The sequence below is a fragment of the Mauremys mutica genome, chromosome 4 (genome assembly GCF_020497125.1).
Source record: "Mauremys mutica isolate MM-2020 ecotype Southern chromosome 4, ASM2049712v1, whole genome shotgun sequence".
NCBI classification, from domain to species: Eukaryota; Metazoa; Chordata; order Testudines; family Geoemydidae; genus Mauremys; species Mauremys mutica.
Window position 1 is genome coordinate 144802230 of NC_059075.1, and position 16326 is coordinate 144818555.

Sequence of the window (16326 nt, forward strand, 5' to 3'; positions counted from 1 at the left end):
CCTCATCTCCATTTAAAATATGTTTAAGGAAGAAGACACAATTAGTATTTTATTTGTTCACATGAATAGTTTTTAGTCTCAAATGGGTTGTAACAAGTGACTTGGAAATTTAGTTTCAGGTTTTTTTAATCTAAAGATTGAGAAATCAGCCCGCTGCGTCCACGGCCGCTTTAATCAGGGTTCTGGAGGTTAACTTGCCCTCTTCCAGCAGCGCCGAGAATTCGGGGCGGGAGTCCTGAGGGGTCAGCTCCTTGAATTTTGCGAGGCACCCCAAGATATTAAACGCATATCTGGACAATAGGGCCATCTGGTTTGCGATGCGGAGTTGGAGACCTCCTGCTGAATAAATCTTACGCCCTAATAAGTCCATGCGCCGGGCCTCCTTGGATTTCGGCGCAGCGGCAGGTTGTCCGTGACGCTCGCGGTCATTGACTGACTGGACCACGAGAGAGTCCGGGGTGGGGTGTATGTACAGGTATTCGTACCCCTTAGGCGGGACGGAATATTTTCTTTCCACGCCGCGCGCCGTGGGGGTGACGGAGGAAGGTGACTGCCAGATGGTGGCATTGTTCTTCTGGATGGTGCGGATAAACGGGAGCGCCATTCTGACGGGGGCCTCGTCTCCCACAACATCCGTAATAGGGTCATTGACCTCTTGAACCTCCTCGATGGGCAAATTAATGGCTTTTGCCACCCTTCGGAGAAGGTCCTGGTGCGCCCTGAGGTCAATAGGAGGGGGCTCTGATGGCGACGCCCCTGCCACCGCCTCATCGGGAGAGGAGGACGAGGAGTGGCCCGGCAGCACCTCTTCCTGTTGTTGTTCCACCGCCTGGCGATCTGGTGGCAGTGAGTCCTGCCCTAAAGGCGGGCCGTGGGCGTCGGCGGAGACGGGGGGGGTCTACTGATGGTGGCCACTGGCACCGACCGTGCCGAGCCCGGCTGCCTGGGTGGCGGGGGAGGTCCCTGCTCATACTGTGCCCAGGGTACCCAATGCCCCCAATACTGGGGTCCATGGTCCGGTGGAAGTGACCCGGCTCTAAAGTCCACCGCACTGCCCTGAGGGGAGGCCACGGAGGGTTCCCTTGAAGGCCAGGGTGGAGCAGTGGCGGCGCCTGGGCGGGCATCGAGCGCCGGTGTGAGACGAGCCTCCGGTGCCGGAGGTCGGTGCCGGCTGTCTCGGGAGGCAAGTGGCGAGCGGGACCTCCGCTCCGCGCGGCGCCGGGAGCTCGACCGGCGGCGCCGGGAGCTCGACCGGCGGCGCCGGGACCTCGACCGGCGGCGCCGGGACCTCGACCGGCGGCGCCGGGAAACGGATCTTGATCTCGATCTGCGGTGCCTTGAACGGCTGCGGGAGCCCCGATCATGTCCGCGGTGCCTGGACGCGGACCTGCTGCGGTGCCAGTGACTTCTCGACCGGGACCTGGAGCGCCGCCGGGAGTACGACCGGCCCCGCGATGGAGAGCGGTGCCGGGACTGCGACCAGTGCCGAGACGCTGAGAGGCGTCGCGATGTTGATCGCCGGCGGGATGGGGAGCGGTGCGGCGGTGACCGTCTCCGCGAGAGGGACCGGGATCGAGTCCGGACCCTGGATCCGCGGTCGCCGCGGTCGCCCGGGGATGGAGGACGAATCATCGCAGGCTTGCCGAGGGACTTAAGTGTCCGCACCGTTGGTGCCGGCGGCTGATAGGACGGAGCCGACGTCAGGTCGATTAGCTCCCTTGCCGTCGCGAACGCCTCAGGCGTCGACGGGATCCTCAGCTCCTCCTCGGTGGGCACCGGGGAGCTGGGCGGTGCCGGACTCGACGGGCCTTGCGGCGCCGGAGTCAACGGCCCGGTGCACTTTGCGTGCACTGCCTCAGCCTGCACCGTTTTCGTCGGAGGCGGATGGGCTAACGGCTTCCGCTGCTGTTTTGCAGTGGCCGTCTTCGGCACCTTGTGCTACCTCCCCGGGGAGAGGGAGCGGCGCCGGGTCTTCGGTGCCGGCTCGGTACCGGAGCGGCTCGGAGCTGCCGGTGCGCTGCTCGTCGAGGTAGGCTTCGGCGCCGATGGAGCCGGCGCCGGAGGTTGGAGCGCAGACTCCATCAGTAACTGTTTTAGCCGGGAGTCCCGCTCTTTCCTCGTACGAGGCTTAAAGGCCACACAAATCAGGCACTTATCTGGTCTATGCGACTCTCCGAGGCAGCGGAGGCAGGAGTCGTGCGGGTCGCTGACTGGCATGGGCCGCTGGCAAGCCGCGCAGGGCTTGAATCCCGGTGCTCCGGGCATACGCCCGCACCGGGGCGGAAGAAGAGGGGTAAGCCCTCTAATTCCCTAACTACTAACTCTATACACTATATATATACACAACTATAACAAGAACTTAACTAATTACTAACACTATCTACACTAGAACTATGGAGAAAACACTAGGGTTGTGGAGGTAAGGGAGCACTCCACTGTTCCAACTGCCGTCACGGGCGGGAAGAAGGAACTGAGGAGCGGACGGGCCGGCTGGGGTATATAATGGGCGCCATAGCGGCGCCACTCCAGGGGGCGCCAGCCGGCCCGCCGGAGTTGCTAGGGTAAAAATGTTCCGGAGAGCCGTGCACGCGCGGCGCGCACACCTACAATGGAATGCATAGGAGCAATCACTCGAAGAAGAACACTTCATGTAGAAGTATTGGCCAAATCTATCAGTCATCCTGTTTTGTCAACATTGTCTTTCTATTGTGGTATTGCCTCTTCCCCACCCCAAGTACACTGGGCTGATTTCTCAATCTTTAGATTAAAAAAACCTGAAACTAAATTTCCAAGTCATTTGTTACAACATGGCAAATGTATGCATCCTCTGCAATGCATTTCTTAGATGGCTTCAAGAGACCTGGCTTATTTTGCAAGAACATGCTGTTGTGCTCCTGCCTCTTATAAAATCCTATTTAACCTTACAAGGATAAAAACTTAAAAACAGACTATGAAAGTCAGCACTTTGGTACCTTAGTATGGTAATATCAAAATCCAGGATGCTTTTTGTTTTGCATGTTCCTCCACCAGGTTGCGCCATCTTGCAACCTCTCTGTATCAGCCTTGCCTGCTGTCTCTACTGTACAGAACTTTAAATTTTAAGAGTATCTCTAATTACAGTTCTGCTTTGGATACTTATTGTAGTTGGAAATAGGAGATGTTGAGAAGCCTGAGTTAAAACAGCAGATGGACAAATCCAGTAACTGACTAGCAAAATATGAGCTATGCAGATAGCCACATCATACTTTTGTTCAATCTAATTTACTGAGAACTGAAGTAATAAGGCCTCAGAACATCAACTGGAGAAATATAGAGAAACAGGTTAGGTCATGAGTAGTATATAAATTTGTGACTCCCCAGTGAATGGGTAACTTTATGGCAAAGGACCTGTTGAGAACTTGATATCCTACAGCCTCAAATATTTAGCTGAAAAATGATCCAACATAGTAACAGCTTTTGAAATCTGAGAGACTGGGGCAAGATCCAGATTTTGTTTTTGAATAACTGGTTCCTAGTTTTGATAATAGCTCATTCAACTTGAGGCTCAGGGAAAGGCAAGCTTCTTTTCCACCTTTATGTGCTTTACCAGCTTGATTTAAACAAACAATGGGCCTTGCTTGAAAAAGGTGTCTTTTCAAAGCAAATTAGATGTAACTGATTTCCCCAAGCAAGATTCCTAAATCAAAATTAATCCAAATAAATCCTGTATTCCTCATCTATCCATGACTCCTGAATAAAAACAATGAATTGTAGGTACAAGAATTAAGACTAGGCCCATAGAGGGATAATGTACGTCTTCTCAGATGGAATGCCTGCCAAAAAGGTATTGGAAAGTTAGGATTCCAAAAAAAGGATGAGGATTTTTTTTGGGGGGGGGGGGGAGAGAGAGAAGAGAAGGGGTAAGTGGACGACAACCAAAGATTAATAAGCAGGCTAGGTGGTGTGTTTGAATGTCACTGGAGGACCTCCCCACTTTGAAAGCAATTTTACGGATTAGCCAGCACCATCTAGTATGGCCAACGTTTGTTTTACAATATGAATTTTAAGTGGTTTCCAGTTTGTTTTAAATGCCAAGTTTTTCCTACAGCTAACATTACTAGAGCACATGGAAGTCAGTTATGTTTGCAGGCATTATTACAGTCTTGTAAATTTTAGTTTCCTATCACAAGTAAAATACTCATGTTTACTGATATGAAGACAGGTTAACAAGTGGCCAGAATAGCAAGTTCCCATGATACTATTACCATGTTACATTTTAGATCAGGACTGAAGCAGATTCTCCTGGGAAAACTAGAGTTTAAAGTTATTGTACGAACAGTCACACTATGTTACATGAAATTTACGAGAGCTGGAAAATATCTACACAACACAAGTGATTAGAAAACTACTGCTTGCAGGTAGAGAGCCTAAACCAGGGGTGAGCAAACTTTTTGGCCTGAGGGCCTCATCTGGGTATGGAAATTGTATGACGGACCATAAATGCTCACAAAATTGGGGTTGGCACAGAAGGGGGTGCAGGCTCTGGGGTGGGGCCAGAGATGAGGAGTTCAGGGTATGGGAGGGGGCTCAGGCCTCCAGCTGGTGGTGCAGGCCGGGGGCAGGATAGGGGTTTGGGGTGCAGGAGGGTACTCTGGGCTGGGAATCGAGCAGTTTGGAGGGTGGGAGGGGGAATCAGGGATAGGGCAGAGGGTTGGGGCACAGGAGGGGCTCAGGGGTGCAGGCTCTGGCAGCCCTTACCTCAAGCAGCTCCCGGAAGCAGCAGGTCCCCCTATCCAGCTCCTACATGGAGGCGCAGCCAGGCAGCTCTGCGCACTGCCCGATCCACAGGTGCTGCCCCTGCAGCATCCATAGGCCGCAGTTCCCGGCCAATGGGAGCTGCACGGGTGGCGCCAACATGCTGAGCCCCGTGGCTGCCACTACCTGTAGGAGCCAGAGGGGGGACATGCTGCTGCTTCTTGGAGCTGCAGCATGCATGCACAGCCCTAACCCTGCTCCCTGGCTGGAGTGCAGGAGCAGGGCAAGCCCCAGACCCTGCTCCCCAGCAGGAGCTCAAGGGCCAGATTAAATTGGCTGGCGGGCCAGATGTGGCCCACAGGCTCTAGTTTGCCCACCCTGGCCTAAACAATCCATCTCTGGAGTTTTTAAAAGAGTTCCCATCCCTTATGGATGTGAGACTTTTCTACTGTTCTTATTTTTCACAAGCAGCTGCTTAAAGCTGACAAGACTGGTTGATTTTAGTGCCACTATATGTTGCCCAGGGGAGGCTTCTGAAGTCTGATTTTTAGTTGCTGCTGCTTGTGAAAACCAGGAACAACTGAAAAGGCAGGCACTGGACCTATTAACAGGGAGAAGGATCCACTAAATGGAAGGCTGGGGAAGGACTAGCTTAGTACAGTGTTCCTCAAACCGGGGTCCCTGAGGGAACTTCTCAGGGGCCACAGGCCTTGCTGATCAACTCAAGTCTTCTCCCTCCCAGAGGCTACTGAAGCCAAACTGGGAGATCTTAGGCACCAAAAGTCCAGCAGCATAGTGAGGCTAAGGCAGGCTCCCTGCCTTCCCTGGCCATGTGCCACTCGTGGAAGCTGCCAGCACATCCCTTTTCTGGGCGGAGGGAGGAGATGTATGTGTGCGTGCATGCGCCCCGCATGCAGAAGGGGTGGAGGCAGTGCACGGAGACCCAGAGTGCTGGCTCTGCAGCTCCCATTGGCCGCAGTTCCCTGCGGGGGTGGTGCCTGCAGGCAGGGGCAGCGCACAGAGACCCCCTGACCTGCTCTTCTCTCTGGCAGTACCCCTAAGATGTGCTGGTCGCTTTTGGGAGCTGCATGAGGCAAGTGCCACTGGGCTGGAGCCTGCATCCCTCACCCTCCTACACCCCCAACTCCAGCCCAGAGCCTGCACCCCCTCCCACACCCAAACTCCCTCCCAGTGCCCACACCCCAACCCTCTGTCCCAGCCTGATGAAAGTGAGGGTGGGGGGAGAGCAAGCAAGGGGCAGGGCTGGGGCCTTGGGGGGGAAGAGATGGAATGGAACAGGGCCTGGGGCTGAGCCAGGGGCTTAGCGATCCCCCAAAAGTTTTAAATCAAAATGGGGATCTGTAGCAGGGTGGATCCTGCTCTTGCTGAGAAGGGGTTTAAAAAGTGGCCTGACAGGGCTTGAGAGAGGTGGCTCTCAAGGCTGAGCTGATTAGGGAAGTGGCTGCAGCTGGGGGCCATGCCCCAAACTGAGGAACAGGGCCTTATAAGAAGGCAGGGAAGCCAAGAGCCAGACAGTCTCTCTGGCTATAGAGAGAGATAGGCCTGGCTGCTTAGGAGCTGAGACAAGGTACCTAGGGTGAAGCAGGGCTGGGGACAGGCTAAGGAGCTGGGGAGCTCTGGCCTGGAAAGCCCCAGGCTGCGGCCTAGTAGAGGGCTAAGAGGTACTGGGGGTTGCAGGGGGCAACCTAGGGGCAGGCAAGGCAGCAGGTCCAAACTCCCTTTGCCGATGATGAGTACTGGATACTGCAGTCTGCCCCAGCGAATGGGGGCTAGATAGAGACTGGGCAGTAGCCACTACTGAGGCAAAGTGGGGATAGTGGGGTGGGGGTTCCCCAAGGAGGGGAGACCCTAAGAGAAAGGGGTTATTGCTGAAGGCAGCACCCCATGTAAGAGGGCACCGGGGTCCAGGGAGGGACTTGGGGCCAATAGTAGACAGGTGGATCACCAGCCTGCAGAGGGCGCTCCAGTGCTGGAACAGAGCTAATTCCCAGAGTCACCAGCAGGAGGTGCCGCGGGGGTGAGTCCGAGCCATTACAGGATCCTCGGATTGTTGAGGTTTGAGAACCACTGGTTTAGTACAGAGACTTATGTACTAGTCAGTAGGCTCTGGAATGGGGATTAAGTTTTAGAAACGTCCTAATCAGGCATGAATGCAAAAAGATGGAGCTCCCCCAAGTACGGGCCAGGGACAAATACCATCATCTTCCCCAGTAGGTGGGGAGAGGAGGCTTCAAGACACACATGTCCATGGATTATCGCTCCTCATCTCTTGTCCATCAGTATAAATCCAGAGACTAAATTAAAATAGTTGAATCTTCATACATTTAAGAACATTTACATTACCTGAGTGTGAAAATTTGAAATAGTCGTTGTTTCTATGTCCTTCTTGCCCAGAATTTCCATTTTCACTGGAGTGTTAGGAAAATTAAAAGCAAAATAATCCAGGAAGTCTGGCAAGTAGGCAGCTGCACCATGTACTATGGCTAAAGCATAGTAGGCTGCATTTTTCTCATTTTCACTGAATGACAAAGCAAGAAATTCCTCTGCAAATCTCTCCATCTCCACTGGAGACAAAAATGAGAGTTCATCCATGTAGGCATGAAGGACCAAAGCACCACCATTAGACTGATGTTCTTCATGAATAAAGTTACTAAATTTAGTGCCAGTTTTCAAGAAACTGCTGCGAACAGAGTGCTCTTGATGAGTCATAAATGGTGTCTGAACTCCCTGGGGTACCCGATATTCCTGCATTCCCAAATTCAATCGACACAGTTGCTCATCCTTCAGATACCTGAAGGATTCCTTGTTCACTTCCGAGTTATCACTCTGTCCTTGAGTCAGAATCTCTTTGTTGATGCGAGTAAGTCCGGCACAAACTGTTTGTACTTCTTTGTTGTACATTTTAAGGCGTTTCCCTCTCATATCCTCCCGGTGTTTCTTTTTCTTCTTTTTCTTTATCTTCTTCATAATAAGACTGTCGACTCGCTGGGTTTTGCCATTTTCATCTGGAGTTTCTGGCAACAAAAACAGGAAGATTAGAGTTCTACAGTTATAGCAGATCTATGCAAAAATGAATTAAGAAAAATGCCACACTTCCCAAAGCCATCTTTTTCTGAAAACTATTAGCAGGTTTCACATTGGTTGAATTTTACATTAGCATGTTTGCTTTTGGATTGGCATATATGTAACAAAGCTGCATTTGATTACATAAAACACTAAGAAAAGCAACATCTAGTTACTACACAAAATCTTGAATTAAGAAAAGCTGGCAGAATCAGAAACTGGAACATTTGTTTAAAGAATCCAAGACAAAATGAGGAACTATAGGTATCTAAGAAATTTTGATTAAACTAATAATGAAATTTTTAAGCTAGCTATTTAAAAATAAGAGGCATCCTAAGTGCCTCTTACAATTAACACAATAAATCATTGCAATCCATAAAAGCCTAGCAGCTCCACAAAATATAAACCAAATAACTTAAAGAAGCTAGTGTGGGTAAGAGTTAAACATTTAGGTCTCACTTTTGCAGGTTGTGTGCAAAAAGGCATACTATGCAGAGCAACTTGCAGATTTGGGGCCAGAACTGAAGTGTGAGGAGGGAAGGGTAAAGGAAAAAAACACAGCAAACAAACCCACACACAACCACCACTTTAATGTGGTAAAAGGAATTAGTACAGGAGTTTGCAGTAATATTTAAAAAGACAAATGTTTAGAGCAAATTAGTCAGTTTAGTAATGTTTTCCTTTAATCAAAGTTAAGTCTTCAAAGCCAAAAAAGCTTGTGGAAAGATCTGTCAGGAAGGAGGAGAAACTGTAAATGAGCTCAAATTCCACATGGACAATAATCTCATGCTTTTTTTTTTTTTAAGATGCTTTATATACTTCAGTAATCTTTCAATATGAGAAAATGCACATTTGAAATGTAATAAACCTTTCTCTGAACGCGGCACCAACCTAGTTAAATATTTCATAATATTTGCCCACAAGTTGTTATATTTTGATGTTAATATTCCCATTGTATGGATAAATTCCATGTTGTGTGTAGGGGCTGGAGGGGAGCAGAAGATAGGAACTGAAGTACCCCTGCTACTCCATGGTCCTTGCAGTTCTTGGCCTCACTGCTGAATGCCAGTGGTGAGTGATTAGGACTGAAATTGAGACCCAAAATGTATTTCATATAGAGGTCAAAGCCAAATTAGACAGGAATTTTTTTTAATCTCTACTAAGATCGCTGGATTCAGACTGGTGAAAGGCTGTGCAGCTCACTGGCAATGCCCTAAAGCATCCAGGATGCCAATAAATATCTGATCCAAAGTCAATGGAAGGACTCCTATTAAGGGCATGATCCAGAACTGCTGAGATTAAGTGCTAACCTATGAGTGGCTCCTACAGACACCTACATTTAATATATCATTTTAAATGTTCGTTGTGAAGTCAACACCACATAAGTAGGGAATGCAAGAATTAATGCTACTTGTGCAGCTTCAATTCACCCTTCACTTGTGCATATACAATATATAGTCTTTAGTCACATACTGTTTCCCACATGGGTTATCAGGATCTAACTACAGGATCTTCACACATGCTCCTCACACTTGAGCTAAAAGTAACTGGTACTGGAGGGAGTGTGCCTGGTATACCCCAAGAAGGCTGTGATAGGTAGACAGTAGCAACCTGGGGCTCAGGATGTGGGGAACTGCAGAAGCAGCCACCTCCACCCCTTTTCTGCCCAATGCTCCCTATCCCTCTTCAGGCCCAATCACATTCTCTATCTAGTCTCAGCCCCATCGCTGACCACCACCCATCCACCCCCATTTTCTCCTCCAGGTCAGGTGTCATAGCTGCGTATTGTGGCTAGCAGGAGAAACTGCAGTTGTTGCCCAGAGCCACACTGGATGCCTGAGAATCTCGGAGATAAGGCTGTAAAAATGCATGGATGTCACAAGAGGCATGATACTTGGCAAGATCATTGAATTCTTAGGTTTTCAGATTCAATTTTGAGGATGACATGTCAAGATTACACAAAAAACAGTCAGAAGCTTCCAGATATATTTGCCTGTTTATTACAGTTAACACAAGAAGTTTGATATAGCTAGACCAGGGCAGAGACCAATGATTAAGGCTACTATTTTGTCATGAGGTCACAGAAGTCACATGATCCATGACTTCCAAAGACTGCCATGACTTCAGCCCCAGTGGCTGGGAGCTGCAGAGTCCCACCACCCCCCGCAACAAGCTGTGAAGTACCCCGCCGCTTGAGGCAGCAGGCCCCCAAACTCCCAGCTCCCCAGGGAGGGGGCAGGAGGACCCTGGAGCTCTGAGCCTGCACAGGTGGTGGGGGCCCCAGAGCTCCCAGCCACCCTGCAGCTGCCCAGTCCCTTCCCATTTTATCAAGGATATTTTTAGTAAAAGTCAGGGACAGGTCATGGGCTTTGTGAATTTCTCTATTGCCTGTGACCTGTCTGACTTTTACCAAAAATATCTAGGACAAAAGCTTAGCCTTACTTATGATCTATTAATGGGACTGCTTGTAGACAGCCGTCTCCTTTTTCTCCTGCCCATTTTATGATCTGCATTGGTTTTTTTTGGGTGCCCAAATTAAAAATTAGCAATTATTCAAGTCCTGTATGATTTCACCAAAATAGTTCAAACATCACCATTGCTGTTTGCTCCATCTTGATGTACATCACGAATTCTCCAGCTTTTATATTAGTGACCTCTTTCACACAGCAAGCCTCTAAGTGCAACCTCCCTTATAAATTAAAAAAACTTTTTTTTGCATTTAACACTACTATAAATGCTGGAGGCAAAATGTGGTTTGGGGTTGGAGGCTGACAGCCCATAAACACCCCCTCCCCATGTAATAATCTCACAACCTCCTGAGGGGTCACAACCCCCAGTTTATAGTTTGTATAATGGAGGGAGTGATCAGAACAGTTATAAAAAAGTCAGATAAGACTTGGGGAATTCACAAAAACAGATTATTTGTTATACTGCCTGAAATCAGAGTGACTTGTGTTATTTCACATCAACAATGCATGTAACAGCAATTACCACTTAACCAGGATGGCTGCTTAAATGTATCATAACCTTAATCTGCTGCTAAAATTGTTCTGACTGGAAGATAACATGGAAAATATGTTCGCCATAGTAACAGCATAGGGCTTTGTATTCCTAACACAGCAAAACTTTTATGGACTTTACTGAAACTCATTTGTATTCCCACTCAACTCACTTGCAGTACTGAAAGTTATAGAACAAAACAAATGTTACTGTTATTACTATGATATGCAAGAAGGAAAACCATGGCTATAAATTCATCTACACTAAATTTAAAGCTGCAACACTACCTTAGTAACTTTAGAAAAAAAGTTTACAATTACTGTAGAACCTTATGAAACCTACATTCTCTAGCATTTTAGAGCTTTTCTTAGGTAGATTGCTAGAAACTGATGTTTTAAACCTGCATTATAGTCCTTTAAAACCAAGAGAACAATATAAATTTAATGGGTAAAACCAGTCAAAGCAAAGATTTTTTTTTTAAATATTAAATGTATACAACTATTTTTGAACCCTTGAATTATCAGTCTTTTGTGAGCTGCTGGTTATGCTCACCTTTTACCTGGTATCTTACCAACAGCAAGTATATTTGTTCCAATATTATAGATGGGGAAACAGATTATGTCATTTTCAGTGTTAACCAATATCAGTCAAACCCTGGAGTCAACTGCTTGGGAAGCCTTGGAACCAGCCACACTGACTGCCACAGAAGTCACGGAGGGTGCAGAAAGTCACAGAATCCATAACTTCCAAGAGGAACAGAGCTGTAACTATAACCACTGGATCACACTGCCAGCTACTCTGTAGGCCTTCAAGTATATAATGCAATAAAGATTTGTTCTAAAAATCCATGAAAAAAGCTGAACAAACAGCTACCGTTGAGGTCTTTTTGTAAATGTAACCGTCATGAAAGTGTTTACACATAATTACTAAACTATGTAGTGTAGATTGTGTTTTATCAGATTAGATAGTGCAATTCAGGATTTAGAAGATGATCTTGTAGCTAAAGCACAGGACCTGAGGCAAGAGATCTAGTTCTTTCTGGATCTGCTACACACCACTCTTGTGAACATGGTTTTTCAGTATGCCCATTAATGAAGTGGTGATAATACCTCAGAGGTCATAAGATTAGACAAATTTTATACAGATCTGGATGGAAGGTGTTAGAGTCAAATACTTCGCATCTCTAATTTCAAAGTAGTAAAACTTTTGTGATGAAATGGAGAATCCACCTATGTATGCTATAGTTTTAGTTTTGTTAAAAACATACATGGAGTTCATAATCTCTAACTTCACAATGAATGTGAGGCTTGTCTGCCATCTCAGTCTTTTTAACTCCATGCTGGACTGAGATTCCAAGCGGTAGTGGCACCGGGCAATGGAGTATAATTAAACCTTGATTCCAAATGGAAAAAAAACTCCCTTGGACAAATAACTGGCTACCTTTCTGAAGCATCAGTCTGCCCAGGCAGTCTTGTAACTAAACAACAGATCACCTGATAAGGTGGTGACTGGAGATAGCAAAAAATGGGTGTCTCACTGGCCATTTTAGAAAGAGGGAGAAGAAAGCAGAAGCAAAAAGCTGGCAGCAGAAGTTAGAGGGGACTCCACATTCCAGATAAGTCACGAGCAGGAGGGAAAGATCCTGGACTCCTTTAAAGACTCTGTCTTAAGCTCAAAGAATGCTCAACAGTTGAGAATATGTTATGTGCTTCAACTAGCACATGTCCCTGGATAGATAAACAGTAAGCCAGAGAGCTCACAAGACTGGAGACCTCTGGGAAATGGAGTGCCTACACAACTGGTCCTGGGGGACTAGGGCAACTGGACCACAGGGACCCACTTCTATGAAGGGGTAAGAGTTCATGCCTGGGAAGAAGCATGCCAGAGAAAGAGGGTGCTTGAGCCTAACCAGTTCAAGGGATGCTTAGAAGTACATGGGTCCAGCATAGGGTGACCAGAGAGCAAGTGTGAAAAATCGGGACAGGGTGGAGGGTAACAGGAGCCTATATAAGAAAAAGGCCCAAAAATTGGGACTGTCCCTATAAAATCGGGACATCTGGTCACCCTAGTCCAGCATATCAGACCCAAACAGCAACCTGGAGTGTGTCCAGCAGGGGAGCTTTCCCAGGCCTGAAACACCCTTGTCTTCAAAGACCAGAAAAGTAAGAATCTTTGCTCCTAGAGGGACTAAATCCAAAATGAGCCAACGTAAGTTGTAAGATAATTTCAAGCTAACAAATGTACTGTATCAATGAGGAACATCTAAGTCTACTTATTAGTCACTTAGAAGTAAACACCTACATTCTCCTGAAGTCACATTTTAGCATTTAAATAAAAACACCCACTATTGAATATTTAGGTGTTTTACTATTGCCTGAATGCAAAATGCTCTTAAGAGGGATTTACTTCATTCAACATAAAATATAAGCTATATACCTTTGCTTAGTGTACTGTTTCAAATTTAAGAATTTCCATTGACTATTGCATCAACTGTTTTCAGTCTTTATCAGCATCAGATACCGTAAATTAATCTTATTTTAACAGCTGCACTTAAACTTAACCTTTGCTCAGTATGGTGAAGAGTTTCACTATTATATTGAATGCATATAATGCATTTGTTATTAGACAACGCCTGCCTGTTGGCAATACTTGACAGTCATGTAGAATGTCTAGTTTGAAATGAAGAGTTTAAGCAAAGACTGCCCATTCATCTAATAGTGGGAGAGAATTCTTTGTACACCTCAGTGAATCCAGCAGTACTTAAGTAGTGGATTAAGGTTTTAGTACTGCACTCCTGATGTCAAGAGGAAATAAAACACTGCTGGTGATTCTTTAACTAGTTCAATATGTGGTAACGTTACTAACATGTCAACTTGTAGTTGGGGACACTAAGGTACCTAGACATCACTCCAAGATGCATTGTCTTCAGGGAGATGTGTTAACAGATCACTTTAGGCTGCGCTGATTGACCAGCCAAGCTAAGGGAACTTGTAGAACATCTGAAAGGAGGAAACAGGAAGTTGAACCAGACCAGTCACACAAATTTATGATGGTAGGTAAACTATTTTATCAGTACACTAGAACAAGGAATGTAAAATCCTCACTCCCAAAGCAGGAAAGAAAGTACATCCTGGCAAGAGTGGGTTAAGTCTAATTTCTTCAGTATTTCAACTTTCATATAAGAAAAAGCAAGTTTCTAGCCTGATTCCCAGTGAGAATGGATGCGTGGTTGTCCTGATTCTGCAAAAAGACTGCTCTCCTGTGTCTCTGCTGCTCCTCTGAGCTTTGCTAAGCCACAGCTTGAAATTCAGATTCTGGTCAGTTTCACAGCCCAATTCACCAGAGATTTCTGCAGTATTAACAGAAGTAGTAAAGAAAATCCTGTCAACCTGGTCATTAAAGACTTGACTTAGATACACAGGAAGTAGATCTGTTGAAGATACATTTTTATGCCATCTCTTTACAGACCAAAACTGAACACCTGCTAGTGCTTTACAATTGTGTAAAAGCCTCCCTGGTTTCTCTTTCTGGTATTCTAAAATGCTTTATACTTACTGCTGAAATATCACCCGAATATCTCACAGGAGAAATGTACAAGGTATCCCATCCTAGTATCCTGGTATTAAAGAATCAGCACACATGAAAAGCACACTCAGCCAAGTTGTTTTAAAACTAAACATTCCCAAATCATAATTTTAATTAATAAGCCTCACATTGTTGGATACTATTCATAATAATTATTCTATCTTCATAGAAATAAAATTATGGGAAAGAATGAAATGACAATTAAGTTCTCTAGAAGTGCTTCAAGAAGAGTTCATACACCATTCTGTTTGAATTCAGATATCTAATGCACACTTCTATACCCACTCAACTTTGCAGTCTATAGAATTAAGTATCTAAACTGAGCAGAAGTCTTTGCAAATTTGCATTATAAAAACTTCCGTATAGTTTAAATTTTACTAATACACCTCCAAAGTACTACAGTATTTCAGCATAACATCTTGATAGCTTCTGCTCTACTGCTGGAACTCAGACCCACAATATGGAATTCTCGTTACAATAACTTTCATAGATAAAAAGCAAGATGTTTTTACTATCATAAAAACTTGATAATTTCACTACAAGTAACCATTTAATAATGTCCAAGATACTTTCCATAAGAACAACCATACTGGGTCAGACCAAAGGTCCATCTAGCCCAGTATCCTGTCTACCGACAGTGGCCAATGCCAGGTGCCCCAGAGGGAGTGAATCTAACAGGCAATGATCAAGTGATCTCTCCCTGCCATCCATCTCCACCTTCTAACAAACAGAGGCAAGGGACACCATTTCTTACCCATCCTGGCTAATAGCCATTAGTGAACTTAACCTCCATGAATTTATCCAGTTCTCTTTTAAACCCGGTTATAGTCCTAGCCTTCACAACCTCCTCAGGCAAGGAGTTCCACAAGTTGACTGTGCACTGAGTGAAGAAGAACTTCCTTTTATTTGTTTTAAACCTGCTGTCCATTAATTTCATTTGGTGGCCCCTAGTTCTTGTATTATGGGAATAAGTAAACAACAATTTTTCCTTATCTACTTTCTCCACATCAATCATGATTTTATATACCTCCATCATATCCCCCCCTTAGTCTCCTCTTTGCCAAGCTGAAAAGTCCTAGCCTCTAATCTCTCCTCATATGGGACCCATTCCAAACTCCTAATCATTTTAGTTGCCCTTCTCTGAACCTTTTCTAGTGCCAGTATATCTTTTTTCAAATGAGGAGACCACATCTGTAGGCAGTATTCAAGATGCGGGCATACCATTGATTTATATAAGGGCATTAATATATTCTCCATCTTATTCTCTATCCCCTTTTAATGATCCCTAACATCCTGTCTGCTTTTTTGACTGCCTCTGCACACTGCGTGGACGTCTTCAGAGACCTATCCACGATGACTCCAAGATCTTTTTCCTGATTTGTTGTAGCTAAATTAGCCCCCTCTCATATTGTATGTATAGTTGGGGTTATTTTTTCCCCATGTGAATTACTTTACATTTATCCACAATAAATCTCATTTGACATTTTGTTGTCCAATCACTTAGTTTCGTGAGATCTTTTTGAAGTTCTTCACAGTCTGCTTTGGTCTTAACTATCTGCAAATTTTGGCACTTCACTGTTTACCCCTTTCTCCAGATCATTTATGAACAAGTTGAATAGGATTGGTCCTAGGACTGACCCTTGGGGAACACCACTAGTTACCTCTCTCCATTCTAAAAATTTACCATTTATTCTTACCCTTTGTTCTGTCTTTTAACCAGTTCTCAATCCATGAAAGGACCTTTCCTTTTATCCCATGACAACTTAATTTACGTAAGAGACTTTGGTGAGGGACCTTGTCAAAGGCTTTCTGGAAATCTATTAATTTATCAAGTAAAAGCTTTTATTACATGCATAATCTAAAATGGACCACTAGAGTATAGTCCAAGAATATTATTGTAAAAGCTGTAAGTTTCATACGCAG

General features: G+C 45.7%; 1 protein-coding gene across 2 annotated transcripts in view; it reads right to left on the reverse strand.

Annotated features, from left to right (window-relative positions):
* Window positions 1-16326, reverse strand: part of RSBN1 (round spermatid basic protein 1) — a 50741-nt gene that overhangs the window by 31497 nt on the left and 2918 nt on the right. For both annotated transcript variants that reach the window (XM_045013212.1, XM_045013213.1), the window contains exon 2: window positions 7099-7769. In XM_045013212.1, the coding sequence (XP_044869147.1) occupies window positions 7099-7769 (671 nt within the window). The remainder of the gene's footprint in view (window positions 1-7098; window positions 7770-16326) is intronic.